The sequence below is a fragment of the Brienomyrus brachyistius genome, chromosome 6 (genome assembly GCF_023856365.1).
Source record: "Brienomyrus brachyistius isolate T26 chromosome 6, BBRACH_0.4, whole genome shotgun sequence".
NCBI classification, from domain to species: Eukaryota; Metazoa; Chordata; class Actinopteri; order Osteoglossiformes; family Mormyridae; genus Brienomyrus; species Brienomyrus brachyistius.
The window spans coordinates 13,748,328-13,763,384 of NC_064538.1; the positions used below are offsets into that span (position 1 = coordinate 13,748,328).

General features: G+C 40.4%; 1 protein-coding gene across 5 annotated transcripts in view; it reads right to left on the bottom strand.

Annotated features, from left to right (window-relative positions):
• The window catches only part of LOC125744452 (protein bicaudal D homolog 2-like), a 43,505-nt gene extending 32,475 nt beyond the window's left edge, over positions 1-11,030 (bottom strand). For 4 of the 5 annotated variants that reach the window (XR_007398378.1, XM_049016273.1, XM_049016272.1 and 1 more), the window contains exons 1-2: positions 10,846-11,030; positions 10,433-10,662 (exon numbers count right to left, since the gene is read on the bottom strand). Coding sequence is in view for 4 of the 5 variants with exons in the window: in XM_049016273.1 (XP_048872230.1) it covers positions 10,433-10,662; positions 10,846-10,891 (276 nt within the window). In the remaining variant the exon portion in view is untranslated. The remainder of the gene's footprint in view (positions 1-10,432; positions 10,663-10,845) is intronic. The other variant, XM_049016274.1, reaches the window with a different exon arrangement.
• Positions 11,031-15,057: the final 4,027 nt, after the last annotated feature.

Here is a 15,057-nt window from a genome sequence, read left to right on the forward strand (position 1 = left end):
ACTACAATAACATCGGCTTCCAGGCTTACAAATACAAGGCAGCCTTTAGACAGACAGAGAGAGAAAAATGGAAAAAGCTCAATATAACCTTGTCCTTCCTTTCCCGTGAAGTTTAACTCTGAATTCTCTGAGCTACACCCAAAAAACACGACAAGCATACAGATATTCCCCAGCGTCCTCGGTGGTTATGGTTCAGAGTTGAGGAGGCTGGGATGGAATCTTATCTGCAGAAGCATTGATCACACCCCCCACCCCCCCATTCAGAGAGATCCCTGTCCTGTGTGACTAGCCTCAGTTTCAGCCAACCAAACCCGCCCCCCCCAAGGCTTGGCTTTTTCCTCCCATTCTCCCACCCCCCCCCAAGGAACTGATATCCTTTTCACATATCTGGCCTGTTTAAATGACACTGAAGGTTCTGCAGTTAAGGGAATGACTGGAGTACAGTGACACTGAGCAGGACTTCAGCACTGCAGCTCACTCAGCAGGACACAATAAGTTATATCTTTGTATTTAGTTAATTTCCAATCCTTTGCATTATGCTGAGTTGTATTTGTTTGCTGCTATAATGCAAAGGCGCCTCTCTGACCTTAGTTTAAAAGAGTAACAGAAAACGGCTCATCCTTTAAGATTTAATATCAGATAAGCGGTAATTAAATTCAGATGCAGGAGGGGAGAGAAAAGATGAGAAGCAGGGACAGAGATGAGTGTTCATTCCCACTAGGAGAGTAACAGTACACCTGTTTATATCAGTATTGGTACTGCAAAGGTACCGGACGAATGTAGCAAATATGGACGAAGCCGAGGTGCTACACATGTGCGAATCCACCCTAATGTGAAGCTGGAGGCTGTTAAAGTGAATACAAGTACAGCACAGGTGTCCTTTTAAATGCTGCACTATAATGGATATTTATTTTGTTATGCTTTGTATTTTTTGGGACAATATTTGTGTTGCACAGTTGTAATATGAAGCTGAAAGCTGCTACTGTGAATACAGTACAGATCAGGTGTAGTTAGTTTTCTAAATGTGCACCTTAATGAATATTTATTTTATTTTTGTTTTACGTGAGAATATGTATTTTATTTTACTTAAGTAAATTTTAGGGTTTTATTAGTAGGTTGCAGCAGTGTTGGGAGAGACGTTTTCTTTAAGACAGTCATACTTTGTTCAGTAAACCGGTGTTTAATAACGGAAAAAGAAGCAATTTATGTTTTGTTTCCTTTACTCCTACCGTACAGAAAACGTACTGAACTGTGATTTTTGTGTACAATTACACCCCAACTACCCATGAGGCCCCTCAAACCATCAGCATTGCACCCCCAGCGAAATCATGACGGGTTTTCACGTGGGGGCATGTATCAAGTGCAGGCTGCCCAGTGAGCCACACTGGGGAAGGAACTGCTGCACAACACAGCCCCCGGAGCGGAAACTGACATAAATCCAGCCAGGCAGTGGTGAGCTCATTCTCTACATTTAGCTGTTGGGGGAGGAGTTGCGGTCAGGGACTGTCCTGATCTTCAGGCGGCTCTCAAGAGTATTTCCCCATCCAGTAAGATTACATTATAGTAACTTTTTCAGGTCCTCTCTTCAAATTAGTCAATAAAAAGGCATTTCTAGGGTATAACATAGTGTCTCTATCTTAAAGCAGAGAATGGCTCAATGCTGTTGCCCTAACACATGCATTACAAAGGCATGTTGTGACTTGAATAGTGATGTCATACTCCAGAATCAGAAAAAGGAGCTATTGTTCTGAGCATTCGCAGTTATGTTTGCGTATGGTACCGCTAACTTCATTTGAGTGTTCATACTCGGATTTTGACATAGCGGTAAATGCTGAAATAAAGACTTTATTAGACATCACTTACAGACCAAACACAGTCAATGCAGCAGTCATCTGTCGTACTGGCCAGCCGCCAATCCAACCCACTCCCATACCGTCTGGTGTAAAAGCAAAAGCACACCCATCTGTGCATCCATTTCCTCCTACAGCCATGCACACAGCATTTTCTCCAATGTGTATCACGGACAGCAGTGTGCAGTGTGCAGTGCGTCGACAGCGCACGGCCTCTCATTTAGCTGCTACAGTTCCGCCACCTCTTAAAGCTTAAAGCCCCCAGGTTATGAACAAACTTTGTTCCCCAAGTCTTTGTGTCTGAAGAGGTAAATCAGAAAAAGAACATAATACTTAATAATAATAATTATACAGTAAACAAGTAACTGCATACAGTCCTGTACCACGAGCCGACGATCCGCTGAATCCACACAATGTTTTTTTTTTAATCTGCATGACAAAATTCATGCATTCATTATTACTTATTGTATTTAACCTGAATTTTTTATATAATAGGCTTTATGGCAGTACATTCGTAAGTACGAGTTGCCTGCGAGTTGAACGTTCTTAACCCAGGGACTGCCTGTATATATATATTTAACTGGTTTGATAATGTTAATAAGGCCATTCTAAAACACATAAACATTTTTACTTAAAAATGTAATGCACATTCACATCATTTTTACAGGCATTTCCTGTGCTCTCAGGTGCAGGGGCTGAGGTCTCGAGAAGGAGGCTGCATATTGGTGCTCACTGTGTTACTGACAGACCCAATCATTCTGCCTGCGGCCCCCTGTCCACTGGGCTTTTCCCCAAAACATAAGCTGTTTTTACAGACAGGGATTCATCCTCTTAGTAGCCATACGGCAGGGGATTTGAACTTTATTTAGTGCCTTTTGGAAACGATTAGGACGTAATCGTGGACTGAGTGGCCATGATCAGTCACAAATGAAAGGTTCCTCAATGAATTGAGGGGCAAGAGACCATAGGAAGGTGGTGAATGATCTGTGCCTCTGTGCTGGGAGGGTCACTTGTCACTACCAAGTGGACTCCTGTAAACTGTAAGGGAGAGGAAGGGGATGAGGACTCATGCCACAGGCAAGCAGGTGCCCCCTCCCAGCACGAGCAACACGTTGCTGAGCCAAACACGAAGCTGTTTATCCTCCTGCAAATCAGCTCTTGTCCAGAATCAAACGCACATATCACCTTTGCTCGGGGAGATTCTCCATAGACATACAAGCTCCCTCTCAATTCTTCCAAAAGGAAAATCCTGCTCAAATAGTGCAGCTGACACAGTGGAAGTCTCATTAATATCAATAAAGGAAGCATCACTGATCATCTTTGCATTACAATGCATTTGTAGCACAGAATGCTCACTCTAATTGTTAATCTTTGAACTACAATGCTTTTAGGAAAAGCCTCTTTTATAGGACAAAAGCTGTTCTTTTTACTAGCGATTCTAGCAATGATCAAAACTTTGAGGTAGCTAACTCGTTAAAAAAAATGTTAAAAAACGTTAGCCTTACATATTGGTTAACATATCAGTTTCGGCCAACATTTGTTTAAAAATAATGCTACTGGCATCAGTCCGAAGTGTCAATCTTGGCCAATATTGCCAGCCGATATTTAAACTTCATCAGTATTCAAATTTAGCAGCAATTAAGCTAAATACAAAATTATTAAAATAACAGAAATGAATACATTGGACGGTCAGCCATTTTGTGTGGTGGATGACGATTTTTTCCCAATCACCCTTTAGAAGTGGTCTTAAAGTAGTTTTATATGAACCACAACGTGTTTTTAACTAATAATTATATCTGGCACACAGACTAATCTCATGTTTTCCACAGAATGAAAAACAAAGTAATGCTAATCTGCCCTGGTCGCGACCATCCCCCAATCAGGCAGCACTTCCTTTATTCACTGGATTTCGTCTGTACAGTTCAGCAGTTGACCTTTTGACAGTTTGCATTGGCTTGTTTTCCCTGTTCAATAATAACAAAAAAGATTAATGTTACAATACTTTACTTTCTTTATACTCCATTAATAGTGTGAAATTAAGTTCCCATGGTAATATTTGTGAAACTTTTCCTTTAAGTTAAAACAAGTATGAATTTAGATTACCAAAATAATCAAACAAATTGTCGAATTGAATCAAATAGTCACAGAAGTTAAACATTTCCAATGCATCGATTTGTTCCCTCAATAATCACAATCAAATCGAATCACCTTGCAGCCAACCATTCACACCCCTACTACAGAATGAAATCCGTGCCCTCTGAAAATCAGCTTTCGCCGCTCTGCCTTCAGACATTTAAAGATGCATCCATAATACAGTCGAACCTCGTTACTACGTACCCCAGATACAATGTTTTCACCTTTTCAACGTACAGGTTTCTAATTCCCGTTTTTAGCCTATGTATTATTCCAATAGCAGCCATTGTTTACAGCGTACACCCTTACAGCATAAACTTCGACACAACATTCAAATTTCTAGAGAAAATACGAAAACTAACCATCGTTACAACGTACAGCGCTCTCCCCGTCCACCACAACTTGTGTCGCTACATCTACCTGTATCTACCTGATCTTCGCCCGACAATGCACATTTGTCTATTGCGTAGCTTGGTTGCTTTATGATTTAATTCGACCAATATTTCATTAATATTTTCAGGCCAAATGCCAATTTGGATGCAAATGTTTATTTTAAAAATCCATTTTGACCAGCTGTTGTGTATTTTCGTTGCAGTTTATCGCCGGCCGGCACTAAGTAATCGTGAGTGATTTAAGGAAAATTTCAAGGATCCAAATGAGCTTTGTTGAATAATTTAACAAGTAATAATGTGTTCATTTGTTTTGTAGTCAATTTAAGGGTCAGTTCTATTAAAGTTTTATCATTTACATGGATAGTTCTTTCATCCATCTTACACTAAGTGGTTACAACGTTCTATGCTTATAATGTACATGTTTTTGATATCCCGTCTTGTACGTAGTAACGAGGTTCGACTGTATATACTAATTCATATGAATTAAAAGACACACCTAAACCAGATTCTAATTCTCAGATTCATCATGAATCCATTGTGTTATGCAATGGAAACAAGTGGCCAAAGCGATAATAAGTCTGAGACTTAGAGACAAGAAGCAAAACTAAGGAAATGCAAACAAACGTGCCAAGCAGACGGAATAAGGTTCACTGTATTTTAGGTCGGACTTTTTCCAGATTAAAAAAAAAAAACATTTGTCATATGAATATTGTCAGTGAGACAGGGGAAAGTAATACAATTCAACACACCCAAAATGGGGGAATTCAGTCTATGAACAATGTTATGGGGCAGTATCATTGGGATAGCTGTAGCTTCCTGCATATCCCTTCATTGCTTTTCAGATAATGCAAATTCGTACAAAATGTTAACATTCTACCAAATTTCCCAATAGACCAGAATATATATATATATATATATATATATATATATATATATATATATATATATATATATAAAAAATGGTATTCAGCTCAGTTAGATGGTTGACCAGATTTCACTAAAATGTGCAACAGGAGAATTAAAAAACAACCTTCATCTGTTTTGCTTAACAGAACAAGAAAACCGACATCACCCCACCAGATTCACGAATGAGACATTGGCAGTTTCGCTTATTCTCCCGCTGGCTGTGAATAATTATCCGTCCGTCCGACCATCCATCTTCTGAGATGGCCGTAAAGGGGATGGGGCGCCAACCCATCACAGGACACACTCACGCACCAGTCACTCACACATGCTCAACTGGTCGGTACTTTCTGAATCTGAACTTTCCACCTCTGCAAAATACCATGCAGCTAGAGCCAACTGTAACTCTGTTGGGCTTTTGTGAAGAGGAATCACTGCTTCTTCCCATAACTTTCACAAATCTTCATCTTTTCCTGACGGAACTTCCCCGAGTGCCTTTTATATTCCTAATTAATTACCAGAAGGACACCAATATGCGGTATTCCTGGGGCCACAACATTGTGTTGCGACCAGACAAAGCACATCTTTCTTATTTTTAACATTTGAATCACACCTAAAAGGACACTCAGGATGTCTACATGCACAGCTAAGCTGAGCTACGGTTATAGCTCAACTACGGCATTTGATCGGACTGCTGTCCTTGTCCCAGCATACATGCATGGGAGAGGAATCGATTTATTGACCGAAGTATGTCCAACTCTGCAACAATTTGTGGCGATATGGCTCCTAAACAGCAATTAAGGATGAAAATGGTTAATATCACCCATCATCTAGTCCTACTGCATGTGTAAAAATGAGTTTAAAGTTTACCCATGGTGCTTTTGCATGAGCACTACATGTTTGAATTCAGTACAAAATACCCCACCAATTAATGTGATGTCTTTTTGGCGCCGGTACCAGTTATTCCACCAGTGGAAAACCAACACCTTGAATTCAAATTCAATATCAAAATAACTTTATTTGTCCCTGAGGGGCAATTAAAGGCACACAGGGCAGTTGAATAAGGACACAATGACATAAAGCGCAACAGTATTTGGAAGATTACAGCAAATTTTTGAAGTACCGGACTTATGGTACCTTCTTGAGGTACCAATAGTACGGTACTTGGTGCAGTGGAAAAGCGCACTGTGGTTGAGCAGTGAATTGGAAAGCGGTTAATCGGACTAACAATTCGATTTTCTTAGTGTGCATGTAAATGTACTGACTATCAGAACCTGACTCGACATACCTGCTAGTATAACCTGGCCTAGGTTTTGCTACCTGCGGGGAAGTTCAAGTGTGAAAACACTTAATGAGCATTATATCTAGTGCTAGAGAAAATTCCACAAAATCTCCAGCTGCCTTTGCAATTGTGAAGTGGGAGAGGTTGAAGGCTTTGACTGTGCTCTGTAGCCTACTTCACACTCCACTCCTCACGGTCTGCACGCATTGTACATGAAGTAAATTTCATCATCAGGAGTGTTTGCGCGGACTGCATGCGTGCCATTTTAGAATGGCTTTGTTAGCGGACAAATATAGTATGTATGCAAAAGAGGGACACAACGGCACGCAGAGAGGTGGAGTATGAACTAGGCTGGACACACGTGAGGATGAGACAGGGAACATGCCTGATTTATCATCCTTAGGGGACTTAGATACAAGTCATTTACCTTGAGCTGCTTACCTGATGGTTTTAACCAAAGGTTTGAATCTGGACAGTCTACTACAGCAACTGAAGTTAAACACTTATTCCATGCACACTTCTGGGACAAACTTCTGGTTAAAAAATGTATGACATTAATGAAGTAAACAATTCATTTTTAGTTTTCAGAGAAGGGTGGTAGCATCAGTTAGAAGGGTGGTAGCATCCATTGTCATGCATCCATCCAATCTGACATTAAACAACCCATGAGAATGCAAAGCTGTGAGATCACATTACAATTTCCAGCGATGCTTAACTGTCACTGATGAGTAATGAAATAGTAATTCCTCATAATATCCCTGAATCAACTGAAGAACATACACATGGTTGATGGTGTGGCACCAAATAGGTGGAGTAATTATAATGCATGTTAAAAGATAGCTGTAAATGGAAAAAAATAGGCAGGGAAGAAAGTAAAAGCATTACAGCAAATCAGAAATAGGATTTTCCAGCCAGCAGTGAAAGAACTATGGAACTGAAGATTAATGAAAACATAGATTTGCAGAGGAGAATCAAGATCATCTAAACGGACAACAACCACTGAGTGTCACGGCAGCTTGTTCATACACAGAATATTTTTCATCTTTTCCTAAACAACAACATTCAAATTCACCCTGACCCCAAAAACATTTCAAAGACCATAATTTGATATGAACAACAGAACTAAGACATCCAAGCATGGAAACCTGAAGGCTTTCGGTGTGAGACAAAAGCTAGCAATGAGATTTGGTTTTAAACAACACGGTTAAACTGAGTTCACGACAAAAGAAACATCTGACATTTACAACTGCTGCAAATATGTGCAAACACCCACCCATGCATGCAGGCGCTCAAGAAAGCCATTCTTTTCATTGTCACGAAGAATGAGGTCGGGAGACCGTGCTGGAATGTAGCAAGTGTTCAGCCCCTGACCAGACCTCAAGTGAAGGCCATCCTAGTGTCTTATTTTCCACTGGTCATTGTCAGGACAGTTCACACGGCGCTCACCAACGCAAACAGGCCTGCAACCACATTTCTGACCTATTCTCCTCAAACAAATCTTCACAACAAGCACTTGATGGTCGACTAGAAAAAAAGAAGAAAGTCACAATCATAAATCACTGAAATGTGCATACAAGACGATTCCACGCAAATGTCACATTGAACAGAAGGAGAACCAGCTTGCAAATGTCTCTTTCTCCTGAAGGACTTGGAAGCTTAATTTTACCTACAGATAGAGCTGAATGGGAAACGATACTGAAAAATAACGCAGTCCTGGAATTTTGAAAACCAGCATTTTGAAAAAAATATTAATACTCTTTTGATGCCTCTCCACGGCAATAATATACAAATTCATATTTAGTCTGCAGCAGTCGTCACCAGCTGGAGGACTCCGGTCCACATTCGGACCAAATCACAGCTGAATCTAGAACTGCAATCAAATTGACAATTATTTCTCTTACGTTTCCCATAAACAAATATGGTAATTTTCAATGCCTTGGTTACTATGAACAGGGAAGGTAAACAACTGACTTGTTATACAATCCAAGGTCCTTGTTGCAGAACCATGCATATGCTTTAAAAATGAACCATGGGCCAAAGCTGCACCCTCCACTCGATTTCCTGGGAACCCCCCCCCCCCCCCCCCCCCCCAAGGAGACAGCAGGGTGAATCTGAACACAGGCTTGCTGTACAAAATTTTGTAGAGCATACAAACAGATTTTCTTCTCATCACAACTGCCCTAAAATTCTTGTCACACCATTAGGGTCAACAGGGAAAAACTGGGCAAAGAGTCTAGTGAAAAGGTAAAAAATGTGATTATATTTTCAGTGGCAAGAATGACTCATCTGTTCCACATTATAAACGGTATAAAAAGTGTGTGCAGGCCCTTTTAGATAGAACAAAACGGCACAATAATAGAAGAGGCAGAGTGTACATTACCCCTAGCCTACTTTATTCTTAATGAAAGTCACATGTTTAGCAAATGCAGGGCCAGTTACAAATTATTTTGGCGGTAAATTTAAATTTAAAAGTGACGTTCTTCCCTTCGTCTGACAATTTTTTTTTTGTTCGGGAAACCACCGGCATTCTTGACATTCTTGCCTGTTCAAACTCGCCTGATTCACTAAGTCACCGTTTACGGGGGGGGGGGGGGGGGAGCAACGAAATAATGACAGTCATCAAAAGAGCGAGTTTCAGCCTTTCCCTCAAGCTCCAGCAGGCACCCCGATTTCTTAACCATCAGTAAATTATTCTGCGCCGTGTCAACATATAATAACATATAGAACCTTTACAGGAAATAACAGATTTCCCGTAGGAAAAAAAACAGTGATTTGGATTACCTGCTAATTAGCGTAATTAAGATTATAAATGTATTATATATCTAATTATAATTATATAGGTCAATAATAACAACAACAGTTCATAAATGTTTATTATTATTATTATTATACAACTGAATGTGAATTAATTTGTATTATAAATTACAAAGCAACTGTCACCGATAGCCTGCCTAGATTGTAGGCTCAGATGTTATAATATCGGCCTGCCAGCTGATACCGGGGCCACACTTAGTGGGGAGAGGCGGATAGGGGGCGGGGGGCATAGAAATCATTACGTTTCGCTCTTACAGATGTACCTCGATTAGCTGCTGCGTGTTGTGAAACTATACATTTAATGCGACACTGCATGTGTAAACGCGATCCACGTCCACGCGTTTCAGCGGTGAATTCCAAAGGATGTAGTTTTTGCCGCATACGCATCCGTCTATAATACTGCGGTATCTCCAAAATGGATTCAGCGCCTTCAAAACGAAGCCCTTACTAAGGATGCACGTACTGTAATTCCAGTAAATCAGCCGAAAACCACATATTATACCCAAACCACAAATCTGTTATACTTTACATAGAGATTCGAGGCACATCCCCGAATATTAGTATAATTTCAACATCACGGAAAATTATGCACTATATTTTTATAACGATAATTTCTATTTTTTTCAAATGAACAAAATTCAAACTAGGCCCGGAACAAACAGCGTAAAACGTCACAAAACTGGAAAATCTATTTATTCTGCAGCAATAGAGCAGTATGCCATACATAGCTTGCAGAATAATAATGCGGCAGCAAGCGAGATGCCTCGTCAATACGCAAGACTGCACAAGCTAGAGAATGACAAATTCTCCATCCCCATGTTTGACCTTGCAAAATAACGGCTTTGACAAAGATTTGCGATCCTAGCACAAATCGCGCTCGCAGGGAATCTCGGACCTTAAACTATAAAATGCCATATAAATAACAAAGCATATTAAATGTTATTTATGTTAAGAAGATTTCCATAGCGAAAATGATTATGGGTTTATAGCGATAATTTATATTTTTCGTGAAACAAAAAATGAGTGATCATGCATATCACCTCAGTAATTTCACATACCTCTTTAAGCTGATCGAGCTCTTGCCGAACGGTCTCATACTCGATTTCCAGGTCGTCGTACTGCTGTTTCAGCTGCTGCTTCTCCTCCAGCACCGCAAGCCCATACTCCGCTGCCTGGATCTTCTCATGCGACGTCTCGCTTAGCTCTCGGGAAAGGCGCTCGATCTCCACACGCAGCCACTCCGTCCCTTCTTCTGCTGCCACCGTCACTCCAGGGTAGCCCGGTTCTTCTACAGACATTTTAGCCGGTAAGGTGTAAAGCTCAGCCACCACACAGGGCCAGTCGAAACAGACAAGGAAGAATCTCTAACCGATCCAACCTTGAGAGATCGTGAGGAACCCTTTATATGAAATATTACATTAATGTCTTCTGTGTTTGTACTGCATGGTTTTTTTCTTGCCTCCCGCGTTACCTATTGCGAATTGTCCATTTTCTGTCATATGACTGGCTACGAACATCAGTTTCTTCGGGCTGAAGACGTTAATTTCTTTCTTTTCAAATCCGTTTCATGATTGCAGTTTCCGCCGCCCTTCGCTTCTTCTCCTCTGGAAGCGATTGAGGCAGGCTCTGCTCTCAGCGTTAGGATCATCCATCTGGGATACGTTCCAAGACCTGCATAGCTTGCCGGGAAATGTAGTGCATTATCGAAAACCATAACTGCAGTGGATACGGGAAGATCTCAGTGAGAGTATCCCATGATGCTTTGAGACTTTGGACATGTTGGCAAACGGGGTTTTGAAACGTAAGACCTGCACCGCCGCTGCGTCTATTAGCTACTCCAATAGTGTATGGATGGGCCATTTTACCGTCTTATGGAGGTTCTCAACACAGTTCAGATAGAATAGAGATCAGTTGGTAAGCACAGTTGCTGCGCATTTTTGACGTCTCACAAAAGGTGCGTGGTCAATGAAGAGCGACTGGTATCTAGAGGTTTCCACCTAGAGGTGTCACAACGACATTGCCATAGTTTTTTTTTCAGAACGAGGTTTATTTTAAGAATTTTCTATATACGACCTCCTCCTAAATGTGTGTGTGTGTGTGTGTGTGTGTGTGTGTGTGTGTGTGTGTGTGTGTGTGTATATATATATATATACACAGCACATGTTATTAAATGACAAACATGCTAAAAAGTTTCTATTTAAATTTAAATGGTGTTGAAAGCACCCCCCACCAGAGATTTTTTTTTATGAAAAGAGTTTCTATTTGAATAGATCATCCATGAATTTCTTCGGCTGTGCATTTAGTGTAGTTTTCATCTGGCAGTACGAATGAATGACTCAAGCAGGGCCGTAGCCAGCTAGGAGGTCACCGAGGTCAGGTGTTGAGCTGAACCCCCCCCCCCCGCGTGCACGCGCATTTTCAGTACCAGGTGTTTTACCAGTATTTAATTAGTAGATGGTTTAAAATGAACTAATTATATCGCGAGTTATTCATTGTGTCTGTCACGTTATTTTATCATCTCCATGTAAACCTCAGTGTTATGGCATTCCCCCCTAAGCATAGTTTAAGTTAATTCGACGACCGAAAGATACTTTGATATGCACTGTTCTCGACTTGTCACACATCTGACACTCTCAAATTGGTGACGAGTGAATATTTTTTTCATTTGGTGCATGATTTTGTTTTACCTAACAATTGTTTTAATAAAGAATGTATTTATTAAACAAAATATGTAAAATGCACAGTTATACAAGTGAAACATGCCAGTGAAATGTGATCTTCCTCTCTGCCAAAATACCCCCCCCCACCACCACCCACTCTGAATTGGATGGTCAGATTGACTTCAAATTTATTCTGCTGATATCCACCGATTACGTTTTATTCTAGAAATTACAAGAGTGTAGCTACAACTGAATAATTAAAAACACAGTCACGCAATCTCCTGCAGGCATTAGCTGCAGAATGGGTGGTTGTACAGGAGGGGTTAACGACTTTCCACTTGGCACCATCATAGGATCGGCCACATGAGCTCACAGAACGGGACCTGATTACCTACCATCAATACTCAACCTGAATGGCAGCAAATCCCACCAGAAATGTTCCTACTTCTAATGGAAAGCCTTCCCAGAAGAGCAGAGGCTATTGTGGCAACAAAAGGGTGGGAAAATGTCATACTAATACCTTTAGTTACGGAAACACACGTGGGACAAAATGGTATCCACATACTTTTGGCCATGTAGCGTATGTAGGCCTAGGGATTCACATCCTCCACAGCAATGTGTGGAAGCCCCCCAGTGACCATAGTCTAGTGGGTAAATACTCAGTAAAATGGAGCCACAGTGCGCTAAGAAAAAGAAACATGTGATCATGTTCTAACTGTTATGATGCGGTCATATATTAAATCACATGCAGTCTGTTTTTAATGATTGAATGCTGATTTATTTCAGTAAAAAAGAAAATTGCTGCTGTGCTTTGTATTACATATTTGTGCTGTGCACAGACAACAGTGCTGTTGCTGTATTATCATACGTGCCAAAATATCCAGTGTTTCAGATGAAATATTGTTTTAAATTGATCACACATATACAGTATGTTGACATGCGTTTCGGAGGCAACTGCAAGCATTTATAAGTAACATCATTCATGCAGAAAAACCTAGATCATATGAACATTCTATGTTCTTGGGAATTTTGATGGAACAGGAATAGATAGATCCAGAATAAATATAGTATACTGACATGTATTCATTCTTTCTCATTATGTTTAATTTTGTATTATAAATGTTAATATACCTTTAAGTACTAACAATACTATTACTAGTACTACAATAGCAGCAATAGCAATAGTCATAATAATAACAGCGGTTGAAACTAAGAGATTCAAATCTGCAAAATTCTGTGTTTTTACCTCAAGGAATTACTTCAGCTAGGGAAATGGTTGTTGTGGCAACCAAGTCAACGAGTCAGTTAAAGCGTGTTCTATTGCCCGTGGCAACATCATAGCTGCAAAGAGAGTGTCGGATTAGTCTCCCCTGAATAGTAAGGCTATGAATGTGAAATGTGACCCAAAAATATTGAATTCAGTTCTTTCAAAATAAGTGAACCATTTAATGAGCATTTCATGTTAAGCATTCTACTTTCTTGCAACAAAAATAGCAGGTGTACCATTTTACAAATTTCCAAGTCACTGAAGATGGAAGCTCAGGGAGATTCTATTTTTAGCTTCCACCTACAGTAGTTGCACAGCCAGCATCCATTACCTCTCTGTCATTATGTCTCCACAGGCTTAGAATGGTGGTAGCATGCAGAAAGTGTAAACAGACCATATTGAGCTTAGGTTACAGAGTGCCTTTTTGAGAGTGTAAATTGGCCCAAACATTCAAGTAAAGACTTACTTCTCACTAAAATTCCTACTACAAAAACCAGAAAAATAGGGTCGAGAGTTAGCAGAAGCCTGATTTACTTAGGTTTATATTAAACATTCATATGTGTCTTATCTTGGAAAGGTAACTCAGTCAGTGTCACTTACCATGTGTTTTAATAGCTGTGTTCATGGGGTATCTTTGTACAATAAGATTCACAGTAAGTTAATCAAGCGAAAGATAACATGCTATGGGAAGCGGATCTATTGCTACATTTGAAAAGAAAACTGCACTGTTCTCTGTGATCGGTTTGGATATTAAATGATGAAAGCAAACATGTATTGCCAACAAGGGTTACTCAAGGTGTGGATCTGATTTACAAATCATGCATTTTCAGTCATTAAGAGATTGATACTGGAGTCAGTTTGTACAGTGAAATGTCACATTTTTTGTTGTTGTTGTATAAATATGATAAATGGATGGATATTTTTTACCAGAGTTCCTCTTTTAAATGGTCTTTTAAATGTAATTTGGGATTATATTGCCATCTAGTGGAGATGTACCGTGCTGCGGTTTAATGCAGATTGTATTCTGGAAACTCCTGCTTCATTTGCTTAAACAAAGACAATCACATGTGTATATAGATCAAATATATGGCTGAATAGAAAAGCACCAGTAAACATGATGAAGCAGAAACAATCCTTTGCACCCCCCCCCCCCATGATGGGCCTTTTCGTGTGCTGCAGACTGGGGACAAGTTTTTTGTTTTGGAAATGGGTGGTAAGCCCGACCGCGTTTCTGTGGCCTGTTTGAAGCCGACCCGTTTAAATTTATATGCCCCAGTGCCCAGCTTCCTCGTGGGGTTGCACGCGCTGTTTAGTTCTGTCATCAGTCAGAACTACCGGCCCCGGTTGTGCGTGCTCCTGTGGGTGATATTGTGAGCAGGTCACGGCGGGTGATCAGACCCCCTAAGAAGTGGGGTCCTCTGCCTCTGTGAATTCTGGGGGGGGGGGCTTTGTAGCGGGTTCTTAGCTATCGGAATTCTCAGAGCAGATGCGCTCTTATTCGGAAAGCTTGTTTGACGGAAGGTATTTTTTTCTAGATCTCGGCGGCAACCGGATCTCGTTCTTTTTTTCACTTTTTAAAAAGTGTCATCCCTTTCACGGGCTAAGCAACTGCCTCCTGTCTTTTTCCTCTTGCCACAACATCTTCATCGCTACATATTTGTCTACACAAAGAAGAATTTCATTGTATTTCAGTGCATCCCGTATTTCATACACTAAGACTCTAAAGTTTAATCAAATCTCTAAAGTGAGATTACAT